The 26,577-nt window shown below is 41.3% G+C and overlaps 1 protein-coding gene across 5 annotated transcripts in view; it reads left to right on the forward strand.

The window, feature by feature from the left end:
• pak5 (p21 protein (Cdc42/Rac)-activated kinase 5) overlaps nt 1-26,577 on the forward strand; it is a 266,982-nt gene that overhangs the window by 139,949 nt on the left and 100,456 nt on the right. For all 5 annotated transcript variants that reach the window (XM_063056164.1, XM_063056169.1, XM_063056165.1 and 2 more), the window contains one exon: nt 12,237-12,460. In XM_063056164.1, the coding sequence (XP_062912234.1) occupies nt 12,257-12,460 (204 nt within the window). In that variant the 5' untranslated portion in view covers nt 12,237-12,256. The remainder of the gene's footprint in view (nt 1-12,236; nt 12,461-26,577) is intronic.

Below are 26,577 nucleotides of genomic sequence, written 5' to 3' on the forward strand. Positions count from 1 at the left end.
GGCAATTACTGTGTAATTCAATAACTGTAACATTTCACTTAAAAGTAGATATTATGGACACTTAAAAATTTTGCAGAATTAGCTTAAGTAAATGTGGATTTGTAAAAAGTAAATAACATTTTGTTTTAATACAATTGGTAAAGAAGAGCCAATAGGTGTGGTTTACTTGTCCAAAGTCACAAGTAACAGGTTAGTGTGCAAAATTGAGCTATGTGCATTGGGGTAATGTAATGGCATAGGGATAGGAAACAGTGAATAGGATTCAAGGAAGCCATAACTGGTGGGGAGTGCAGGAAACTGTGCTTCAGTGCCAGCCATTTATGTTTCTTATCAATAATCTGGATGATGGAACTAAATGTATTTCATTTTGTCCATGAAACTAAAATGGGTGGATTATGAATTGTGAAGGACTTTAAAACTTCTAAGAGGCTGGGCACAAACATGACTGATGCAATTTATAAACTGAATAAATAGATGTTATTACATTATTAAGAAAAGCTATTAGATTTAGTTAAGCGATTAAAAGATAAGCTACTACAATGTAATAATGAGGGACTAAATGATTTAAGAATACTTTTGAACAATGTAACATTTGACTAAACACAGATAATTCAAGCTGTTTATCTTTTGTCCTAGAATCTGTTGTTTTCCTTTCAAATGAATGGAAATGTTTGTACATCAGGTCGAACCCAGCATATAGATAGATATGTTTAAAAGCAGATTTTCCTATCTTTAAGTGCTGAGCAATTGGCATAGCTTGTTGCAAAGTACTGATCCCCATGAGGTTTTCGTTTTGGAGCACAGTCAAGAAATGGAGAGAGGGAAGTACTAGCAAGTTCTGGGTTTCTGCACTTGTGTGCCTGGATATGGGAACATGAGGTATACCACCTACTACAGCTGTTTCCCCACAAGGTGCATATTGTTGAGGACTTGATATACAGTGAGAACTCACTATTTATAATGCTCTTTGGATTATCTGACACATCTCAAGCTTGTAATCTCAAATATTACCTTATGTCTATCATGGGCATGAATTGTGATAAGCAAAGCTTATGCAGCTTGTACCTGTAGATCTTGTTATGTGCACTTATTAACAAAGCTGAATGAAAATATATTTTATCAGCCAGTCTATCTGATTTGGTGTCATTTCCCTGATCGGAGGTAGACATTTTGATTATTGCTGTAGGGCCATCTAGACCTCATTAAGAGACAAAATAGTCAAGCATCTTAATTGGTTTTGATTGACAGAACTTTTCAGCACTTGTTTAGATATATTCTGATTTAGTTTTTGTGATGGCCTAATCCAGGTCCAAGGGAAATGTCTGTTCTGCAAGGATGATGCAGACATTCCACCCTGCAAAAACTCATTTCAGGGAGTTAGCACCCCTGCCCCCTACAACCCCATATCCCCCCCGCCCCCCCCCCCCCGGTTGACCTCCAAGGGTGTATGTAATACTTTGTTTAGTGATTTTGTTTAATCTGTAAACCAAGTTCGGTATATGCAGAAAATGTGACATTAAAATATGTACTTAAATTATATTATATTATCATGTTTATTCTATTACAACAAGTCTACAGGGAGTTTGACCTCATCATGTAGGACATCAATAGAGTAGCTCCTTGGCAGCTAGCCAGCTAGTTTAGATAACGTTAGCTATGCTAATGAATGAATGATACCTGTTAAACTCACCTCAACATGTCTTTTACATTTTAACCCACCATGGGCAATAGAAAAGTCATTGTTGTAAACAGTGCAGCGAGCAACACTGTCATTATTTTTGAGGTCGACTGTAAAGCCCGCCCATAGAGAAAACTGATAGGTCTACTTAGCATGAAGAGAGATCAATCAGGATGCTAGCACTTCCACTCCCTCTCAGAAAAATCAATTTCCAGGATATTGTATATAACTTCCGGGCATGAGGGAGCTGCTCTCAATATGCGGGAGAGTCCCGAAACTTCTGGGAGAGGTGGGATGTCTGCTGATGTGTACACAGTTTATTTTGAAGTTCAAAGTACATTTATTATCTAAGTATATATTATATACAACCTTGAGATTCATCTCCCTACAGGCAACCACAACACAAAGAAACCCAGTAGAACCCATTTTAAAAAAAGACCATTAAACACCCACTCTGCAGGAAAAAAAAACAAATCGTGCAAACAATAAAAGTAAGGAAATAACATTCAGAACTGAAGTTCATGAAAGTGAGTCCACGGCCACAAAGCCAGCCATCACTGCAGCCAATCCAGGAGGCCATTAGTTGCAGGCCACAGCCTTAGTTCTGCATAAAGATGAGTAAACATCAAGGAGCAGTGAGCTGATCACTGGCCCAGCCCTCGCCTCTGACCCCAACACCCTGACCTTTTCAATCTGGCCCAGCAGCAAACTCGGGTCATTCCTTGCTTTCAGATCTGGGCCTGGGACCTGCCACTTCGACACTCTCTCGCCTCGATTCTGCCGCATCAAATTGCCTCTGAGTCCAAACATTGGCTCATTCCATGCTCTTGTGTCCAGGCTCCACCACCTCAATTTGGCATGTACGCACCATGCTGCAACTGTCCCGCAACTTCGAGACTTCATTTCACACTGCCAGAATGACAGGTGGTACATGCACTTCAAAAGCTCAACTCCGGAAGGGAATTACAAGCTATTCATTCATCGTATCTGGAAAAAAGTGTGTTTAATGCAGTAATTGGTAGTTTTGTTTGCTACCAGCAAGTTGTCATTGTGTTTCACCATTATACATTAATGATCTGGAAGAGGGGACTGAGTGTAGTGTATCTAAGTTTGCTGATAATACTAAATTGAGTGGAAAAGCAAAATTGTGCAGAAGATACGGAGAGTCTGCAGAGGGATATAGATAGGTTAAGTGAGTGGGCAAGGGTCTGGCGGATGGAATACAATGTTGGTAAATGCGAGGTCATCCACTGTGGAAGGAAAAATGAAAGAACAGATTATTATTTAAATAGTAAATGAAATAATAATGCTTGTGCATAAATCACAAAAGGTTGGTTTGCAGGTGCAGCGGGAAGCTATCAAGAAGGCAAATGGAATGTTGGCCTTCATTGCTAGAGGGATTGAAGTTGAGAGCAGGGAGGTCATGCTGCAACTGTACAGGGTACTGGTGAGGCCGCATCTGGAGTATTACATGCAGTTCTGGTCTCCTTACTTGAGGAAGGATATACTGACTTCGGAGGCAGTGCAGAGGAGGTTCACTAGGTTGATTTCAGAGATGAGGGGGTTAGACTATTGGGAGAGATTGAGTCACCTGGGACTGTACTTGCTGGAATTCAGAAGAACGAGAAGAGATCTTATAGAAACAGATGAAATTATGATAGGGATAGATAAGATAGAGGCAAAAAAGATGTTTCCACTGGTAGGTGAGACTAGAACTAGGGGACATAGCCTCAAGATTTGGGGGAGTAAATTTAGGACGGAGATGAGGAGGAACTGCTTTTCCCAGAGAGTGTTGTATCTGTGGAATTCTCTCTCCTATGAAGCAGTGGAGGCTACAAATATATTTAAGACAAATTTGGGTAGAATTTGCATAGTAGGGGAATTAAGGGTTATGGGTAAAAGGCTGGTAGGTGGAGATGAGTCCATGGCCAAATCAGCCATGATCTTATTGAATAGTGGCGCAGGCTCGAAGGGCCAAATGGCCTACTCCTGCTCCTATTTCTTATGTTCTTATGTAAGTACAAAATATTTATAATTGGTGATTTAAGTGCTTATGATTTATGATTGGCTTGTAACACTTGTAGCAGTTTTACTATTCTTGTTTGGTTCTATTTTGTTATTGGAAATACATTTTACCTTTGTTTATCCAACATCACCACTTTGTTGTTTGTATTTTGACTTTGATGACCTGTAGTCTCCATCTCTTAATATTGTTACTTATCTAGCATCAAGTCATTCTAGATGTATCAGAATTTTTGCCAAATAAAATTAAGCAGACTAAAAATATTGTTTTCGGTCAATAGGATAAACTTGGCACTCTTAACACAAACCTTAATTCCCTTCTCTCCACACCATTGAGATTGAATGAGATGGTGGAAAATACTGGGATTCTGTTAATCAGCAAGCCTAGTTGAATCTACCTATATATAATAACCACATCTGATCTTGCTTCATGCTATAAAACACTTGATCTTTATCTTTTACCAGACTTCTATCCGCATTTTTCTGTTAACTCCAATATATATGCATACTGTATAAATCTTTCCTGTCCTCACTGGTTCCAAATTTGTCAATGTAGTCATTAAGTGAAGTTTCCCTCACACTATGTATTCCTATTTGGCTTTATTGCATTCTAACTGTGCAACTGTCTTAATTTAAGATTCATCCACCCTTCAGTTTATAGACTCCAATCCTTTGTGAATCCTTAACAAAAAAAAACAGAATTCTGGAAGATCTCAGCATCTATGCAGGCAAAACCATTTCATGTCGAGACCCTGCATCAGGACTGAAAGAGAAGAGAAAGTATTGCCAATATATAGCAGCACAAGTGGGGATGGGATACAGATGTGGAGAGTGGAGGGATGTTGGGTAGAGATGAATGAGTGGTAAGTGGAACCAGGTGAGGAAGGGAATTACCGAGGTGAGTGAAGGGGGAAAGAAACTATGTGGATGGATGAATTTGTTGGCTGGTGGAAAGGAGGGAGAGCATATGGTGTGTATGTTTCCTTTTCCTTCTTTTCCCTTTTCCTTCTCCCTGAGCCTCCTGTCCCTTGATCCTCTCATATCCCTTTTGCCAATCAACTGTCCAGCTCTTGGCTCCATCCCTCCCCCTCCTGTATTCTCCTATCATTTTGGATCTCCCCCTCCCCCCCCCCCACTTTCAAATCTCTTACTAGCTTTTCTTTCAGTTAGTCCTGACGAAGGGTCTCGGCCCGAAACATCGACTGTACCTCTTCCTAGAGATGCTGCCTGGCCTGCTGCGTTCACCAGCAACTTTGATGTGTGTTGCTTGGATTTCCAGCATCTGCAGAATTCCTCGAGTGTGTTACCTTTAACTGGAATATTCAATGTTCATACCTTGTTTTCCAACCTTGTTTTGCAAATTGTGTTTAGCCTCTCCATAGTAATGGAAAATGTTAATGACATACAGATCAGTCTGGAAGTGGGAAGGGGAGTGAAAATAATAATGAACTGGAAGCTCAAGATGTCCATTGAGGACAGAATGCTGGTGCTCCACAAAATAGTCCTCTTGTCTAGTCCACTTGTTTCAGCAACATAGAGGAGATCCAATTACAGTATGTGCACTGACTGTAGTAAACCAGGATGGGAGAGGTGCAGGTGAAGCTTTGCTTCATTTGGAAAGTGCCAGAGAAGGTATGGATTAGATTAGGATAGATGAGTGGATGAGAAGGAGAATGGTCCCTGTGGGTGGAGCTGGGAGAGAGGAGATCGGGGTAATGGAATAATGCTGGCACTGACAGAAATAACAGAAGATGCTGTGTTAAATCATCCTCAAAGGGTGATGGAATGAAAGATGAGAACCAAGGAAACTCTTTGCTGTTCTATATTAAGTGGGAGGGGAGAGAATATGAACAGATATGCAAGAAATAGATGAGGTGGAAGTTGGAGACTCACCATCATTGATGACAAAGGTGAATCTACTTCTCATTATCCATGCTTTCTGAGTATTCTTATCCATGTTCTTTTTCATTTTCAGCTAAAAGAAAACCTTCCCAGCATATATTTTAAACAAGCTTTTAGTTTTCTTTCAAATTCTGCTCATTGTGAACTTCATTGTCACTGTAATCTTTTTATCTACCATTGAATCTGTAACATAATAAATACTGCAGATGCTGAAAAAATCCAGAGCGACACACACACACACACACACACACACACACACACACACACACACACACACCATATCATGCTGGAGAAACTCAGCAGGTCAGGCAGCATCTATGGAAATGAAAGAATAGTCGACATTTTGGGCTGTTTATTTATTTCTGTAGAATTTGTATGTTGCAGTGGATCTTCAGATTTTTTTTCTCCATTAAATAAGATTAAAGTAAGTGTTACTTGTTAACCAATATTTACTGAAGTAATTGCTAACCAATTTTCAGGAATAATTCAGTTTTTATGCATGAAGTTAAAATGTTAGCTACCACCTTCTAGTTGTTACTATGCAGTTCAGAAATAAACCAGGATATGGTTATATGCATTGTTAAAGAGCATTTTCATGCAGTAATTGTTTTATCTGCTCAAGTTTTGCAGCATATACTAAATGCAAACCTTCTATCTAATTCATAATTCATCTGTTTTAGGATGAGTTTTTGTTTTTGTACTTGTTAAAGCATACAAGCAAGAACTGAAATATGTAAAAATACTAAGGCAATATACTATAGATTCTGGAAGCCCAAAATTGCAGTAGATTTTGGGTACGTTCAGACTTTTATCTTTGAAAAGTGAAGGAATTACTAGACTGGACTTCATTACCTGATATCACCCATCATGAACCTTGTTGAGCTGCAGCTTAAAATGATGAACACACAACTATTGGTGATGTTCCTTACCTTGGTTCTATTGTTTGGGATGATGCGACTTCATACTCACCTTCCACCCTCAGAAAAAGATGCAGCTGAACCAGTCGTATTTTGAGTGAAAGCATAAATATGAGCACAGGGAATTCCACTGCATTTCTGGGCAGAATTGATGGAATTAGCGTAAAGAATTAGGGAATTTAATACAAGAATTGGATTATATCCAAAACTATGTCCACTTGAGTATTTCATGATTTATTATGGTGGTTCAGGATTCGATTCAGAATCAAGTTTAATATCGCAGGCATATGTCATGAAATTTCTTGTTTTGAGGCAGTAGTACATTGCAATATATAATAATTTTACAAATCTATAAATTGCAAAAGAAATTTACAATACTTTGCGAAAGTCTTAGGGACGTATATATAGCTAGGGTGCCTAAGACTTTTGCACAGCACTTCAGTGATTTTATGTATTGCACTTCACTGCTGCCACTAAAAAAATCATGAAATATGTGAGTGATGATAAACCTGATTCTGACATAGGTCTCTGTTGTGGACTGAGAGTGGGAAGGGAACAAGGAGAGGGGAATGAATCATGTTTGAGAAAAGCGGAAGGGAGAGGGGAGGGAGTGGGAATCACCAGAGAGACATTCTGTAAAGATGAATAAACCAGTTGCTTGGAATCAAGTGACTTTGCCTGGTGTCTCAGGGCTGGATATGTCTCCACCCTCGACCCCCCCCCCTGCCCGCCACAGTACTACTCTGCCACCTGTCCCACACTCCTCCCCTGGCACACTGCCCTCGCCAATCCCAACAAACTTTGCTCCTGCCAGGTGAACAATCTCGCTCCACGTTGACAAATACAGTACTGTACAAAGGTCTTAGACACCCTAGCTGTATATATGTGCTGAAGACTTTTGTACAGTACTGTATACAGAATATAAAATAAATTAAATCTGCAGTGCAAAAAGTGAGCAAAAAAGAAAATAAAATAGTAAGGTAGTATACATGAGTTCATTGTCCATTCAGAATCTGGCAGAAGGGAAGAAGCTGATGCTAAAATGTTCAGTGTGTCTTCAGACTCCTGCACCACCTTCTTGATAGTAGCAATGAGAAGAAAGCATGTCCTGGGTGATTGGGATCCTTATTGATAGATGCTGCCTTTTTGAGGCATTGCTTTTTGAAGATGTCCTCATTGCCGAGGAGGCTAGTGCCCATGATGGAGATGGCTAAGTTTCCAACTTTCTACAGGTTCTTGCAGTTCTGTGCTGAGACCCCTCCATACCAAATGGTGATGCAACCAGCTGGAATGTTTTCCGCAGTAGGCTGTAGAAATTTGCATGAGTCTTTAGTAACACACCAAATCTCCTCAGACTCCTAATGAAATATAGCTGCTGTCATGCCTTTTTTCTAATTGCATCGGTATGTTAGGACCAGGATAGATCTTCAAAGCTGTTGACTCCCAGCAACCTGGAACTGTTCCCCCTTTCCACTTGCTGATCACTCAGTGACGACTGGTATGTTTTATTTTGACTTCCCCTTCCTAAAATCCACAGTCCATTCTTTGGCCGTAATGATGTTGAGTGAAGGTTGTTGTTGCAACACCACTTAACCAGCTGATCTATTTCACTTCTGAATCCTCATCACCATCTGAAATTCTGCCAACAATAGTTGTGTCATCAGTGAATTTATAGATGGAGCATGAGCTGTGCCCAGCCACACACGTGTGTTTAGAGAGAGTAGAGCAGTGGGCTCAGCATGCATCCTTGAGGTGCACCAGTGTTGATTCTGAATTGCAAGAGGTAGAGGTCCTTGCTAAGGCATGAGCTGGTTCTGGCCATGATCAACTTCTCAAAGCACTTCATCACAGTATATGTGATTGCTTTTGGGCGATAGTTGCTGAGGCAGCTCACCCTTTTATTGGGCACTGCTATTATTGTCGCACCTTTGAAGCAAGTGGGGACATCCAGCTACAGCAGTGAAGGATTGACGATGTCTTTGAACACTCCTGCCAGTTGGTTCGCATAGGTTTTCAATACCCTATGAGATACACCATCAGAGCCTGAATCCTTGTGAGGGTTCATTCTCTTGAAAGATGTTCTGATGTCAATCTCTAAGACAGAAGTCACAAGGTTACACAAGGTAAATTGAATTCATGTTCAATATGAAATACCGACATTCCCTACATTCATTAGTGGTATGGTTCTACCAAACACATGCTGTAGAAAGAGGTTTTCAAATATCATTCAATTTTTTAGACAATCAGTTACTGAAAGGAGCATTTGAAAATGATTTGAAATGAACATTTCATCTCCCATCAGGTAGACCTTAAGCCTCTGTTTCTTTCTTTGATAACAGACCCAACTATTTTTCCTTCACCACTACCACCCTCCTACATTTGAAAGAACTGATATTCTCCCTTAACAATTCTTCTTTCAGCTGTTCCCATTTTTTTCAGACTAAAGGTATATGAGCATTCACCTGGGCCCAAGTATATCTGATTTTTCATTGGCTATGTGAGTCAATCCCTGTTCCAAACCTATGCTGGTAATGATCCCCAACTCTTTCCCTGTTACATTGACAACTTCACCACTAACTTCCACCCCACCCTTAAATTCACTTGGTTAATCTCTGACACCTCTCTCTCCCCTTTCTTGATCTGTCTCTATATCCAGAACAGATTATCCACCAACATCTGGTACAAATTCACAACGACGTCCATAATTACTTAGACTACATCTCTTCTCATCCTGTCTTTTGCAAGAATACTCTTCTCTTTTAGTTTTTCCGTCTCCACTGCATCTGTTCTTGCAATGAGTCTTTCATTTCAAGAACATCCATGATACTCTCTCTTTGTCAGAAAACTGCTATCAATGAAGCCCTCAAACACATTTCCACCAGTTCCTGCATGTCTGCTCTCACCTCATTCCTATCCCCAATGTAACACGGATGGGGCTCTTCTTGTCCTTGCCAAACACCTCACTAGTCTCCCATACAACACATCATTCTCCACAACCACATCTCCATCACAATCCCATCACTAGGCATATCTTCCCCTTTCTGTTTTCCACAGGGATCACTCTCTCCACAATTCCCTTCTCCACTTGTCCCTCCCTACTGATCCTCCAGTAGGTACTTATCGCTGCTTTTGTACTAAGTGTTACACCTGTCCCTGCACCTCCTACTTCAGCACCATTCAGGGTACTAAACAGTCCTTTCAGGTGAATCTACACTTCACACACTGGGATCATTTATTATATTTAGTGCTCCCAGTGTGGCCTCTTCTACATTGGTCAGACCCACACATAAATCCAATGGGGTCATTTATTGTATCTAGTGTTCTCAGTATGGCCTCTTTCACATTGGTGAGACCTGACATACAGTAGATTGGGGGATTGCTTTGTCAATTAACCATGCTGCATCCGTCATAAAAGCCAGTTTAATTCCACTTCCTATTCCCACGCTGAGAAGTCTGTCCATGGCTTCCTCTACTGTCATGTTGAGACCAAAAGCAGATGGGAGGAGCAACACCTCATATTCTATCTTGATATTTTCCAATCCAATGGCAACAATGTTGATTTCTCTAACTTCCGATAATCACGCCCCTGTGTTTTCACCCTCCCTCTTTGTTTTCCTTTATCCCTCTGGCCTATTTACCTCTTCTCTTTCCATCTCATGAACTGCCCAAAACCAACAACAGTCAGCCCTCCTTATCCGTGGGGGATTGGTTCTGGGACCCCCCCCCCCCACAGATACCAACAAACGCGGATGCTCAAGTCCTTTATTTAACCTATCTCAGTGCAGGTGGACTTTAGGACCTGGGGGAGCTCTGGACCTGCCGCCCGCAGCTGCTGCTGAATCCGCAGCTTTTCTGTTCTGTTGACGGAAAACGATCACAATTGAAAATAAAGTGGAAATAATAAAGTGATCGGAAATAGGTGAAGCGTCATTGGAAAAGCATTAGGCTATAGTCATTCAACGATCGGAACAACTTTAAAGGATAAAGTGAGAATAATGGAGCATGTGAAAGGCCCTGCCCCGATGGAAGCTACAATTATTACTGAGCAACGCAGTGGTATAATTATTGAAATACATATGTTTCTTAAGTGTTTTATATGCATAGAATGGTAAAATATTTACTACATACTAAGACAAACATTTGACTAACTGACGCTAAATAATACCAGATGTACCTGTTCGGACTTGCATACAAATCCGACTTAAAGGCTGCCTGTACTTTAAATCATCTCTAGATTACTTATAGTACCTAATACAATGTAAATGCTATGTAAATAGTTGTTATACTGTATTGTTTAGGGAATAATGACAAGAAAAAAACTCTGTACATGCTCAAACGAGTGCTGGAGACAGAACTTCTGGATTTTCCCGATCCGCGGTTAGTTGAATCTGCGCATGCGGAACCCACGGATAAGGAGGGCCGACTGTACTTCTTTTTTGCCCCCCACCTCTTTCCTTTTATTCCATTGTCTACTGTCTTCTCTTATCATATTCCTCCTCCTTCATCTATCCCCTTCCGGTTTCTCACATTATTCTCTGCCTTCCTATCTTCCCCTTCTCACCTGGATTCACGTATCACTCAAGGGTTCATGCTCCCCACCTTCCTCCCACACTCTTATTCTGATTTTTACCTGCTTTCTTCCCTTCCTGGCAAAGGGTCTCATCCTGAAATGTCTTTCTAATTATTCCCCTCTATGGAGAAAATGAATAAAATCCATGTACTGCATTCAGGGTTCATGATGTGTTCTCCTTTATTTGGAAAAGCATCTTCATTCCCTCTGCAGGGCTGACACAGATCTCCATGTCATCTGCCACTTTAGTTTTGCATCCCATTCCCACTCTGAGCTATATACTTGTGGGCTCCCATACTTGTGTAATCTGCTCAACATAAATTTGATGAACTATGCCTTATCTTTGACTTGTTGCACCTTCCTCTTTCAATATCAAATTCTTAAATCACAACCAAGTCATTTTCCCTATCTTTATCAGAACTGACTGACCATTTCTTCTGTAGGTGATCTTTCTGTGATATTAGTTAAGGTTTATTTCCCCCTCTCTCCGTTAATATCCTTGACCTGATGAGCATTTTCTGCAGCCCTGCATTTTGCACCTTTTCACATTCCTTTGTATTTTCACTAACTGCACTGGTAAATGTTGTTCATATTCTCTCTTTTTTTTAAGCTGGCTCATTAACTGGATAACCTCCGGAATTTATTCCCAAAGCAAACATCTCACTCTCTCTGACGTGTTTCCTTTTCCTATCCATCCCCCTGTCCACTTTTCGTGCAGCACAAATCTAACTTGCTTTTTTTTTTCTCTGCCTCAGTTCTGAGGAAGGGTTTTTGAACTGAGATATTAACTTCAGCTCTTTCCAAAGATGCTCTCTGTCCTTCTTTGTGTTTCCAGCATTTTCTGTATGTTTTTATTTCAGTGATTTGCTTTGAGGTTAGCTTGGTTAATGTTTTCTATACTCACCTGCAAATCCAATGATACCAAAGGTCTGTTCTCATCATAATGTATGAGATATGTATGCATTTAATATTTTTTGTATTTCATATATTCTGCTTGCATTGCCCTATTTTAAATATAAATGTATTACATCCTAAAAGTTCCCTGTTATATTTTTGATTTACACTAATATGATGCAGATGTCCTCTTTTTCATGGTAAGATGATTGATGGACAGCTTTTCATATTCTGACCCCCAATATTTTTGTAGGTCTATTAGAATGGTCCAGTATGTTTGGAAAGAAGAAGAAGCGCCTTGAAATCTCTGCACCCTCTAATTTTGAACATCGGGTTCATACTGGATTTGATCATCATGAGCAGAAATTCACAGGACTTCCTCAGCAATGGCAGAGCTTGCTCGCAGATACAGCAAATCGGCCAAAACCTATGGTTGACCCATCATGTATCACACCTATACAGCTAGCACCTATGAAGGTACAATGTTTTGTTCATTATCATGTAGTATCTGTTTAGTTTTGCATTTATTTATTATATTGAGAATCCATCTGCTCTTAGTATAATGTAACTATTGAGCAATTACAACTTATAACTTGAAGTGAATGGTATCTAAGTAATAACCTAGGCTTAATCATTGTTCTACTTGTAACTCGAGTAATTTGGCACATAATAGTGTAAAAGTATAATATAATTGGTTTGCATGCACATCTACTAAATTAGAAAGTGGGTAATACTGCTGTGCTAATGTGGAGGTTCTGTGTCCTTGTTATTGTACCTCAAGTTAGATTAAGGTGGTGAGGAATGTTGATAATTTCAGATTTCCTGCTACAAGCCTAAGAGTAGTGGGATTGGAGATAACTGTTTGGCTTTGCCTATGTCAGGTACATAAACTGTAATATGATTAGACAGACATGACAAAGTTTTTTTGTTATCCACTGCAGGTGGTTATTGGTCATTTTCGTAGGCTGCTCCAAAGCATTATCCCTTTGCAGAATGAAATTAAGTAAAAGATAGCTCATGGCTATCATTGTGAGCTACAGTGAAAAAAACCATTCAACAATATTCAAACAGTAGTATTCTTGCATACAAATATTCATGTTCAAGCTCCTAATGTTTTTAATTCAATTAGTTGCTTTTCAGCCCATGGATGTAAGTTCTTCAATAGAACAAGTAGTTATATCTTAAGTAGACTGTTGTTGTTATTGCTTTTATATGATCTTATAATTTGACATGTCTCAAAAGATGTATTCAGACAGGGACGTAATAATTGATTGGGGGAGGCTGCTTTCAGATGAAGAAATGGACGTCTGGCAAGTGAGAGACTTGAAAAAGAAGTAGGGATGTTCCTGTTAGAGTGAAGAGCAAGGCTGATGGGATTAAGGAACCCTGGTTCATGAAGGATATGGAGCCTTTCAATAGGAGAAAGGTACGTGTTAGGTGAGAGGAACGTAGCAGCTTTGACAGGAAAGGTAAAGGAGAAACCTCAGATCTCAGATTTTATGAGTATACAAAGAGCAGAAAAGTAACAAGAGAGAATCGAGACCCGAGGTAATCTATGTGATTGTCTATGTGTGGACGTAGACAGCCACGTGTCCATAGGAGATAGGCATGATCTTAATTGAATATTTCCTTGACTATGTTTATGACAGAGTAGGTCATGGAAGCTCAGGATTTCGGGCAAGAGTTCAGTGGTGTCATGAAATATGTCCACATTACGAAACAGGAACTGCAGGTGATCTCAAGGTATATAAAGGTGGATATATCCCTGGGACCTGACCAAGTGTATCCTAGGATATTGGGAGGCGATAGCAAAGAAAAGACTGGGCCCTGGCAGAGATAATTGTATCATTATGAGCAAAGGATGAGATACTGGAAAACTTGAGGGCGGTTAATGTCACAAACAAGAGGAAATTTGCAGATGCTGCAAATCTGAACAACACACACAAAATGCTGGAGGAACTCAGCAGGCCAGGCAGCATCTATGGAAAAAAATTCAGTCGAGCTGAAACCCTGCCGAAGATGCTGCCTGGCCTACTGAGTTCCTCCAGCATTTTGTGTGTGTCGGGTGACTAATGTTGTGCCTTTATTTAAGAAGCATTGCAACGGGAGCTAGGGATCTGTAGGCTGATGAGGCTACTATCAGTGAAGAGAAAGTTACTAAATGAGATAAAGAGAGGCAGGATCTGCCAGTGGTCACCCATTTCAATTCCACTTCCCATTCTCATTCTGACATGTCAGTCCATGGCCTCCTCTACAGCCACAATAAGGCCATATTCTGGTTGGAGGAGGTACACCTTATATTCATATATTCGATCCAGGTAACCTCCAACTTGATGGCATGAACGTCAATTTCTCGAACTTCTGGTAATGCCCCCCCACCTCTCCTTCATTTCCCATTACCATTTTACCATTTCCTTCTCTCACCTTATTTCCTTACATATCGATCAGCTCCGTCTGGTGCTGTTTACCCTTTTCTTTCTTCCATGGTCTTCTGTCCTTTCCTGTCAGATCCCCCCTTCTCCACCCCTGTATCTCTTTCACCAATCAACGTTCTAGCTCTTTACTTCACCCCTTCCCTTCCCAGTGTCACCTATCAACTTGTGTTTCTTCTTTCCCTCCTTCCATCTTTTTTTGTCCAGTCATGACGAAGGGTCTCAACCTGAAACGTCGACTGTATTCTTTTCTGTAGATACTACCTAGCCTCCTGAGTTCCTCCAGCATTTTGTGTGTGTAGCTTGGAAAGGCAAGGACTGATAAAGTAGAGTCAGCATTATTTTGTTCATAGGAAATGTGCCTCATAACTTTGGAGTGATAGAGCCATTGAACATTACAGCACAGAAACAACATCTCTGGACCATCTAGTTCATGCCTAACTTTAAATCTGCCTAGACCCATTGACTTGGATCATAGCCCTCCATAGCCCTCCATATTCCTCCCATCCATGTACCTATTCAAATTTCTCTTAAGTTTTGAAATCGAACCCACATCCACATATGCTGGCAACTGGCTCCATGCATTCACCATCCTCTGAATGAAGAAGTTCCCACTCAATGTTCCCCTTAAACATTTCACCTTTCAGCCTTGACTCATAAGCTCTATTTGTAGTCTCACCCAACCTCAGCGGAAAAAGCCTGCTTGTATTTACCCCATCTATATCTCTCATAATTTTGTATACCTCTAGCAAATCTCCCCTCATTCTCCTTCTGCAAGGAACCTATTCAACCTTTCCCTATAACTCAGGTCCTCAAGTCCTGGAAACATCTTTGTAAATTTTCTCTGTACTGTTTCGACCTTATTGACATCTTTCCGGTAGGTAGCTGACCAGGTATACAATACTCCAAATTAGACCTCACTAGCATCTTATCCAACATCAACATAACATCGCAACTCCTGTACTCAGTACTTTGATTTATGAAAACCAAAATGCCCAAAACTCTGTCACGGCCCTGTTCACCTATGATGCCACTTTCAAGGAATTATAAATCTTTATTCCCAGGTCGCTCTGTTTTGCCAAACTCCTCAGAGCCCTACCACTCACTGTGTAAGTCCTACCCTGGTTTGTCCTCCCAAAGTGCAACACCTCACAGTTGTCTGCATTAAATTCCATCTGCCATTTTTTCAGCCCATTTTACCAGCTGGTCCAGAACCTGCTGCAAGCTTTGATAGTTTTCCTCACAGTATACTATGCCCCCAGTCTTAATGTCGTCCACAAATTTGCTGATCCAGTTTACTACATTATAGATAACAACCAACAATGCACCAAATCCTGTCCCACACCACTCGTCACAGGCCTCCAGTCAGAGAAGCAACCATCTATTATCACACTGTGGCTTCTCCTGTGAAGCCAATGTCTAATCCAATTTACTACCTCATCTTAAATGCCAAGCAACTCAGTCTCCAATGCAGGACCTTGTCAAATGCCTTGCTATAATCTATGTGGACAACATCCACTGCCTTGCCTTCATCAGTTTTCCTGGTAACTTCCTCAAACAACTCTTAAGATTGGTTAGACATGATCTACCATACACAGAGCCATGTTAACTATTCCTAACCAGTCTCTGAATATCCAAATACTTACATATCTGGTCCCTTAGAATACCTTCCAATAACTTAATAATGATAAACACAAAACTCTGCAGATGCTGGGGTCAAAGCAACACTCACAACATGCTGGAGGAACTCAGCAGGTCAGGCAGCATCCGTGGAAACAATCGGTCAATGTTTCAGGCCGGAACCCTTCAGCAGGACTGAAGAGGGAAGGGGCAGAGGCCCTATAATGAAGGTGGGAGGAGAGTGGGAAGGAGAAGGGTGGTAGGTTCCAGGTGAAAAACCAGTGAGGGGAAAGATAAAAGGGTGGGAGAGGGGAAGCAGGGAGATGATAGGCAATAAAGGTGAAGAAGGAATTGGGGAAAACACAATGGGTAGTAGAACGAGGCGGAACCATGAGGGAGGTGATGGGCAGTTGGGAGAGGGGGCAGAGTGAAACAGGGATAGGGGAAGGGAGGGGGAGGGAATTACCGGAAGTTGGAGAATTCTATGTTCATACCAAGGGGCTGGAGACTACCTAGATGGTATATGAGGTGTTGCTCCTCCAACCTGAGTTTAGCCTCATCATGGCAGTAGAGGAGGCCATGTATGGACATATCCGAATGGGAGTAGGAAGCAGAGTTGAAGTGGGTGGCAACCGGGAGATCCTGTCTGTTGTGGCGGACGGAGTGGAGGTGCTCGACGAAGCGGTCCCCCAATCTGCGTCGGCTTAATAATGATGTCAGACTCACTGGCCTATAATTTCCCAGCTTATTCTTAGAGCCTTTCTTAAACAACAGAAGAACATTTGCTACCCTCCAGTCCTCTGGCACCTCACCCGTGGTCAAGAATGTTTTAAATATCTCTGCTTCTCCTCCTGAAATTTCTGCACTAGCTTCCCACAAGGTCCAAGAGAACACCTTGTCAGGCCCTGGGGATTTATCCACCTTAATTTGCCTCCAAGACAGCAAACATAGAAACATAGAAAATAGGTGCAGGAGTAGGCCATTCGGCCCTTCGAGCCTGCACCGCCATTCAGTATGATCATGGCTGATCATCCAACTCAGAACCCTGTACCAGCCTTCCCTCCATACCCCCTGATCCCTTTAGCCACAAGGGCCATATCTAACTCCCTCTTAAATATAGCCAATCAACTGGCCTCAACTGTTTCCTGTGGCAGAGAATTCCACAGATTCACCACTCTCTGTGTGAAGAAGTTTTTCCTAATCTCAGTCCTAAAAGGCTTCCCCTCTATCCTCAAACTGTGACCCCTCGTTCTGGACTTCCCCAACATTGGGAACAATCTTACTGCATCTAGCCTGTCCAATCCCTTTAGGATTTTATACGTTTCAATCAGATCCCCCCTCAATCTTCTAAATTCCAACGAGTATAAGCCTAGTTCATCCAGTCTTTCATCATATGAAAGTCCTGCCATCCTAGGAATCAATCTGGTGAACCTTCTTTGTACTCCCTCTATGGCAAGGATGTCTTTCCTCAGATTAGGGGACCAAAATTGCACACAATACTCCAGGTATGGTCTCACCAAGGCCTTGTACAACTGCAGTAGTACCTCCCTGCTCCTGTACTCGAATCCTCTTGCTATAAATGCCAGCATACCATTCACCTTTTTCACCGCCTGCTGTACCTGCATGCCCACTTTCAATGACTGGTATATAATGACACCCAGGTCTCGTTGCACCTCTCCTTTTCTTAATCGGCCACCATTCAGATAATAATCTGTTTTCCTGTTTTTGCCACCAAAGTGGATAACTTCACATTTATCCACATTAAATTGCATCTGCCATGAATTTGCCCACTCACCTAACCTATCCAAGTCACCCTGCATCCTCTTAGCATCCTCCTCACAGCTAACACTGCCACCCAGCTTAGTGTCATCTGCAAACTTGGAGATGCTGCATTTAATTCCCTCATCTAAGTCATTAATATATATTGTAAGCAACTGGGGTCCCAGCTCTGAGCCTTGCGGTACCCCACTAGTCACTGCCTGCCATTCTGAAAAGGTCCCGTTTATTCTCACTCTTTGCTTCCTGTCTGCCAACCAATTCTCTATCCACATCAATACCTTAACCCCAATACCGGGTGCTTTAAGTTTGCACAGTAATTTCCTGTGTGGGACCTTGTCAAAAGCCTTTTGAAAATCCAGATATACCTCGTGTGTAATCTGTATGCGGTCCATGACCTTGCTGCTGCTTTGCCTCACTTATATAGTTACTGTGTTCATCTCCTAAGTAAGTATAGATGCAAAAAATCCATTTAAGAGCTCCCCCATCTTATTCAGCTCTATGCATAGATGACCACTCTGATCTTCCAGATCCAGAGGACCAAGTTTGTAACCTGCTATCCTTTTGCTCTTACTATTTCAGTAGAAGCCCTTGGAATTCTTGTTCACATTGTCTGCTAAAGTAACCTCATGCCTCCTTTTAGGTCTCCTGATTTCCCTCTTAAGTATTCTTTGCATTACTTATACTCTTCGAGTATCTCATTTGCTCCTTTCTACCTATGTCTGCTATGCACCTCATCCTACTTCTTAACCAGGGCCTCAAAATCTTTCAAAAACCAAGTTTCCTTAAACGTGTTCTCTTTGCCTTTTATTCTGAAAGAAACATACAAACTCTATACTCACTTTTGAAAGCGTCCTACATACCAAGTATATCTTTGTCAGAAAACAACCTGTCCCAATCTACACTTGCCAGATCCTTTCTGATGCCATCAAAATTGGTCTTTCTCCAATTTAAAATCTCAACCAGAGGATCAGACTGATCATTTTCCATAACTATCTTGAAACTAATAGCATTATGATCACTAGATGCAAAGTGTTCCCTTGCACAAGCTTCTGTCACCTGCCTTATCTCATTCCCTAATAGGAGATTTAATGTCACACTTTCTCTGGTTGTAACCTCTATGTACTGATTAAAGGAACTTTCATGAACACATTTGACAAACTATCCCATCCAACCTTTTTCAGTCAATATGTTTAAAGTTAAAATCACCTTCTTATCACAACCTTGTGTTTCCTTGAACAATCTGCAATCTCTACAAATTTGCTCCTCTAAATCCTACTAACTGTTGAGTGGTCTACAATCTAATTCAATTAACACGATCATCCCTTTCTTATTCCTTAATTCCACCCATATAGTCTCGATAGATGAGCTCTGCAGTCTGTCCTGTCTGACCACTGCTGTGATATTTTCCCTGACTAGTATTGCTATCTCTCCCATTCTATCATGTCTAAAACAACAAAACCCTGAAACATTGAGCTGCCGGTCCTGCCCCTCTATGTTTCTCACCAATGACTTCAACGTCATAATTCCACCTACCAATCCATGCCCTAATCTCATCTGCCTTTCCTACAATACTCCTTGCATTGAATTATACACAATTCACAACATTAGTTCCAGCATGCTCAGCCTTTTGATTTCTGACTTTGTATTTAAACTTAACAATATTTTTCCCCATAACCACAACACTACCTGCTCTGGTGCTCTGGTTTCCATCCTCCTGCAACTCTGGGTTAAATTCTTCCCACCCCCTCTCCCCACCCTTTGTGAAGCACTAGCAAACCTTCGCACAAGGATATTGGAGCTGCTCCAGTCCAGGTGCAAACTGTCCCATCTGTACAGGTCCTACCTTCGCTAGAAGAGAGCCCAATGGTCCAAAAATCTGAAGCCATCCCTCCTGCACCATCTCCTTATCCACGTGAAAAACTACGTTCTTCTTAGTTCTAGCCTCACTAGCACGAGGCATGGGTGGCAGTACTGCGATCACAACCTTGAACTCTCTGAATTTACTTTGAAGGTTCTTCTCACCCTTCCTATCTAAATCATTGGTACCAACATAGACCACGACCTCTGGCTGCTCATCCTCCCACTTAAGAATACTGTTGACTCAATCTGAGATGTCCCTGAACTCGGCATCTGGGAGGCAGCAAACCATCCGTGAATCTCATTTTTGTCCACAGAATCTCCTGTCTGTTGCTCCAAAGAGTGAATCCTCTTTATCTCGATAGCTCACCACTTCTACCCCCACCTCTCTTCACTTACGAGCCCCAGAGTCAGACAATGTGCAGAGACCTGACTGCTTTAGCTTTCCTCTGCTCGGTCATGCCCCCCCCCCCAACCCCCAACTGTATCTAAAACGGTATACCTGTTATTGAGAGGATGGCAAAAGGCGTACTCTGCACTGGCTTCCTATCCCCTTTCCCCCTCTTGATGGTCACCAAATTTACATGTGTTCTTCACATTGCATGTAACTACCTCCCTGTATCACTTGCTGATCATTTCCTCTGTATCATTGTTGATCAACCCCTCAGCCTCCCAAATGATCTGGAATTCATTTAACTCCAGCTCCAGTTCCTTAACACGGTCTGAAACAAGCTGCAGCTTGATGCATTTCTTGCAGGGGTAGTCAGGTCTCACTGCCTTTTCATATCCTGCAAGAAAAGCATTCCACTATCCTGTCTGGCATCCCCACTGCCCTAACTGCACAATAAGAAAGAAAGAGAATTAAACAAAAAAAAATGTACCTGCAGCCCCCGCCTCTTCTTGCCGAAGCTTCTTTGAGCCAAATCCTCAACTTCCCACTCTAACACTGGTGGATATATGGAGTGAGCTGCAAGAGGAAGTAGTAGAGGCTGGCAAAGTTGCAACATTTAAAAGGTATGTGGATAAGAAAGGTTTAGAGGGATATGGGCCAAACACAGGCCAATTCGACTGGCTCAGGTAGGTCACTTTGGCAGTGTCGGCGTATTGGGCTGAAGGAGCTGTTTCTATGCTGTGTCATTCTATGCCAACTGGATAAGTAGTAGATAAGCATAAATGTTTTAGTCATAGAAGACATATGTTGCTGCATGTTCATATTAATGGATATCCTTCAAAAGTGACAGTATATGTTCAGCCAAACTTATCTGGTATCATAACAGCATAGTGTCTTTTATATGAAAATACAACAAGCATCCTAAAGCTGAAAAGAGAAAGAGGAGTCTATGACATTTTTCAGAGCAACACAAGTTTTCTTTGGGTGCTGACCAGTCTGAGGGGTAGAACGTAGCCCTGTTTTATGTGCTAAGTACAATAAAGTAATATTTGCTTATTCAACTCTGTTTCTGAAATCCAGTTTCATTGAATACTGGTGTAGAGAAATCCAAAATTCTAACCCTTTGAATGAAGAAGTTTCTCTTTTACCCTGACCATTGACTGCTAATTTTGAGACTGATTCTATGCTTCAAATCTCCCAGCATCTACGCTACAACAATGTGTAAGATTTTATCTTTTAATGAGATTATCTCTTATACTTCTAAAATATGGATCATCTCTCATTCTTTGAAAAAATAGAGATATAGACAGTCTCCCTTTAGAACAATCTCCTAGTTGCAAAGACTCTAGTGAATAATACCAACAGCTTACAAATCCTGCCAGAGGTGAAGAGACCTAAACTCCACATAATTTTATCAGCTGTAGTCTTACTAAGACTTGTATTATTATATTAAAGATTTTTACTCTTGTATTACGATTCTTTTGTCATAAATGAAAATCAAGAGAACTGTATATGTTATAAATATGAAATAAAGATAGAAAATTTTGAAAAAAGCTCAGCAGTTCTGGCAGCATCTGAGGGGAGAAAGAACCACAGATCAGCCCCCAACTCGACTCTCTGTACAGTAACAACTTCGTGGCCAGATTCTGTTCTAAGAATATCTACAAGTTTAAAGTTGATACTTCCATGGTGGGACATATCTCAAATAATTATGAGTCGAAGTACTGGAAGGAGATAGAGAGCTAAGTAACATGGGTCATGATGACAACCTTTCCCTCAATGTTAGCAAAACAAAAAAAGCTGATCATTGACTTCAGGAAGTGGGCTCTGGTAAACATACTCAACTCTACGTTATTGCTGTTGAGGTAGAGAGGGTTGAGGGCTTCAAGTTCCTCGGAGTGAACACCAACGGCCTGTCCTGGTCCAATGAAGTTGATGCCACAGCCAAGAAAGGTCACCAGTGCTTCTGCTTCCTCAGCTGACTAAAAAAATTTATCACGTCTCTATTGATTCTTCACAATTTTTATCGAGGCATCATAAAAGAAACATTTTAACTGGAAGCTTGATGGTTTTGTATGGCAACTTCTCTGTACGTGACTGCAAGAAACTGTAGAGAGATGTGAACACGTAGATTGAACAATATAGCATGGAATGTGTCCTTCAGTTTATATAGGTTGAGTCAACCTGTATAAACCTACTCTACAATCAATCTAATCCCTCCCTCATACGTAGACCAGAACCCTCCAATTCTCCTTCATTCATGAGCCAGTCTAAGAATTTCTTAAACATATGTAATGTGTTGGCTTCAGAATCAGTATCAGGTTTAATACCACCAGCATATGTTGTGAAATTTGTTAAGTTTGCAGCAGGAGTACAATGCAACACATGATAAACATAGAAAAAAACTGAATTACGGTAAGTGTGTGTGTGTGTTTATGTGTGTATATAATGTGTGTGTGTGCGTGTATATGTGTATGTATATTAAATAATTATGTTAAAATAAGTATTGCAAAAAACAGAAATTTTTTTAAAAAAAGCATTGAGGTAGGTTTCATAGGTTCAGTGTCCATTTAGAAATATGATAGCAGAGGGGAAGAAGCCGTTTCTGAATCACAGTGTATGCTTTCAGGCTTCTGTACCTCCTTCCTGATGGTAACAATGAGATGAGGGCATGTCCTCGGTGGTGGGGGTCCTTAATGATGAACGCTGCCTTCCTTAGGCACCAGTCCTTGAAGATGTGTTGAATACTACAGAGGCTAGTACCCATGATAGAGCTGACTAATTTAACAACTTTCTGCAACTTCAGTTCTGTGTAGCAGCACCCCCCCATACCAGACAGTGATGCAGACAGTACATCTGTAGAAATTTTCGAGTATTTTAGGTGACACACTAAATCTCCTCAAACTCCTGATGAAATATAGCCACTGTCTTGCTTTCTTTATAACTGCATCAATATGTTGCAACCAGGTAGTGTCCTCAGAGATATTGACGCCCAGGAACTTGAAATTGCTCACCCTTTCCACTTCTGATCGCTCTATGAGGATTAGTTCATGTTCCCTCACTCAATCTTTTCTGAAGTCCACAATCAGCTTTTTGGTCTTACTAACGATGAGTATAAGTATGAGGTTGTTGCTACCCCACCACTGAACTAGCTGAGATATCTCACTCCTGTATGCGCTCTCGTCACCATCTGAAATTTTGCCATCAATGTTTGTATCATCGGCAAAATTATAGATGGCATTTGAACTATGCCTAGCCACCCAGTCATGGGTGTAGAGAGAGTAGAGCAGTAGGCTAAGCACACATCCCTGTGGTGCACCAGTATTAATTGTCAGTGAGGTGGAGATGTTATTACCAATCCACACAAACTATGGTCTTCCTGTTAGGAAGGTGAGGATCCAGTTGCAGGGGAGATACAAAGGCCAATGTTCTGTAGCTTTTTGATCAGGACTGTAGGAATGATGGTGCTAAAAGCTAAGCTATAGTCAATAAACAGCATCCTAACATAGGTATTTGTATTGTACAGTTGATCCAAGTCAGCGTTGAGAGCCATTGAGATTTTGTCTGTTGTAGACCTAATGTGGCGATAGGCCAATTGCAGTGGGTCCAGGTCCTTCCTGAGAAGGGTGTTGAGTCTAGCTATGACCAACTTCTCAAAGCGTTTCATCACCGTAGACGTGAGTGCTACTGAATGATAGTTGTTGAGGCAGTTCATGTTGCCCTTCTTGGGCACTGGTATAATTTTTGCCCTTTTGAAGAAGGTATGAACTTTCGACTGTTGCAATGAGAAATTGAAATGTCTTTAAACACCCCCACCAGTTGGTTGGCACAAGTTTTGAGGGCCTTACCAGGTACTCCATTGAGGCCTGTCGCCTTGCAAGGATCCACCCTCCTAAAAGACAGTGTGACGTCAGCCTCTGTGACAGAGATCACAGGGTCACCAGATGCAGCAGGGATCATCATAGCTATAGCTTAATTCTCCCTTTCAAAACAAGCATAAAAGGCATTGAGCTCATCTGGAAGTGAAGCATCACTGTTGTTCATGCTGTGTTTTGCATTGTAGGAAGTAATAGCCTGCAAACACTGCCAGAGTTGACGTGTATCTGTTGTTGCCACTAACTTCTCTCAAAACTGTCTCTTAGCTCTTGAAATAGGTCTCTGCAGGTCACACCTGGTTTTCTTATGTAGACCTGGGTCGCCAGACTTAAATGCCACAGATTTAGCCCTCAGCAGTGATGGTCTGGGCCGAATCCATTACTTTTTACAGGATTTTCCATTCAAGGGCTTTGGTGTTTCCATACCAGGCTGTGATGCAGCTAGTCAATATACTCTCTACCACACTTCTATAGAAGTTGGTCAGAGTTATAGATGTCATGCCGAATCATGGCAAATTCCAAAGGAAGTGGAGGTACTGCCATATTTTCTTCGTAGTTGCTCTTACGTGCTGGGTCCAGGCCAGGTCCTCTGAAATGATAATACAATTTAAACTTGCTGACCAGCTCCACCCCAGATCTTGTTGGCAATCAATATGTAGCACACTCTACAACCAACAACTCCCTAGCTATGTTGGTTCCTGGGTCATCCCTTGCGTTCATGCTTGGATCTGTACTTTACAATAACAGTATACAGTAGAGATACATTCTATACTGAGTTGAATTTATAGCTAAGCAGAGAGGAATACTGTGTATTTAAAATTTCAATGATACATCTATACACTCAGTATGCTATTCAACAGCATCGTAAATATTAAATTTTCCCATTCAAGCCTAAATATTTAATGGCTGTGGAGGATCTCTTACTCTTGTGGATAACATCTTTCCTTGCCCGGGGGGTGGGGGGGATGCAGTCTGCTTGGCAGGTGAGTCTTGTGGGTGTGAAACAACCTTGAATAATATCATCACAGGAATAGCATAGCCAGTAAGTTGTTGGTTATGGAGTGTGCTGCATGCACCATATATCAGCTACAAATTTCTTATTCAGTGTCCGTGTAGTGTGTTCTGCTGACATTGCTCACAATATGTTCTTTAGATTCTGGACAAACCTTCCCACCAAGCCATTTGTAGCTGGGTGGTACGGTGCGGATGTTATATGTCTTATTCCATTCATTTTCAGGAATGATTGAGGCTGTTCAGCAATAAACGGTGGTCCATTGTCACAAAGTGTTCTGGATCCACCAGTCTTTGAGAAGAGGCTTCTCAACATATGAACAGTGTGCAAGGCTGCAGTGGAGGCTATTGGGGATACTTTTGCCCACTTCGTAGCTGCATTCACTATTACCAAGAAATTTGTGCCCATGAATGGTCTGGCAAAATCCACATGAACCGCATTTCCAGGGCTAGAGAGGCACTGTTCTTGGCATCTTCTGGACATGCTGGCATTCTGAACAGAGCGTGGCAAGCTGCTTGCTCTGTTGATCTGTCCTAAATACCAGACAAAGCTTCGAGCCAATGCTTTCAATTTGATATGCCTAGATGACTGGCATGTAGCTCCTCTAACACTTTAGCTCTCAGCTTGGATGGTGCATCAACTCTCAGTCCCACATAAGGCAACCACCATCAAGGGCAAGTTTATCTCCACACTGGTAAAACAATTTCTGCTGCACATTCCAGCCATTTTATTTTGCTATGTAGACCTAAGACATTTGTGGCGTCTTCTGGTTTTCCTTTGGATCATCTCTGCCATAATAAGGAGATTTTCAATTTGCATTAGGGAGAATGCGTCAAGAGGAATGTCCTTTTTGTACAATGTTCAGGTATTTTCTTTTCCAAAGGTAAATGGGACAATCCATCAGCATTTCAGTGATTCTTCATGAATTTGATGTTGTAATTGTGACTTCCAAGAAACAGAGCCCATTTCTGCATTCACACTGCTGTTGTTAGTGGAACACCCTTCTGTGGATTGAACATGGAAACAAATGTTTGATCATCAGCGATGAGGGTAAACTCTCTCCAATACAGGTATTGGTTGAAACATTTTATACCCCAAACCAGACTCAAGGCTTGTCTGTCAAACTGTGTGTAATTTTTCTCTGCAGCAGTAAGGGAATGCGATGCAGAGGCTATGAGGTATTCTCTTCCATCATTCATAACATGTGACATGAGTGCCCTATACCATAATGCAAGGTGTCACAGGCAAACTTCACTGGACAACATAGATCACAATGTGTGAGTACAGTGTCTGACGTCACCATTTCTTTTATCTTTTGAAAGCCACCTCACACTACTTTGTCCATTGTCATTTATTCCCAATCTGTCATGATGAGTTCAAGGGGTGGAACACAGTAGCCAGGTTCAGCAGGAATTTGTGAATTGATAAATCCTAAAAAGGACCGCAACTGTTGACACCCGAGATCATCCACCACTCCTTAAATTTTCTCAGCACACTTGTGTAATCGTGTAATCAGTGGTGTGACCACAGTAGGTGATGCTTGGTTTAAAGAACTTGTACTTACTACATCGTGCTCTGAGCCTATAATCTTCTAATCTTTTTAATAGTTTTGAGATTTTGGAGATGAT

The sequence above is a fragment of the Mobula hypostoma genome, chromosome 8, assembly GCF_963921235.1.
Source record: "Mobula hypostoma chromosome 8, sMobHyp1.1, whole genome shotgun sequence".
Classification (NCBI taxonomy): Eukaryota; Metazoa; Chordata; class Chondrichthyes; order Myliobatiformes; family Myliobatidae; genus Mobula; species Mobula hypostoma.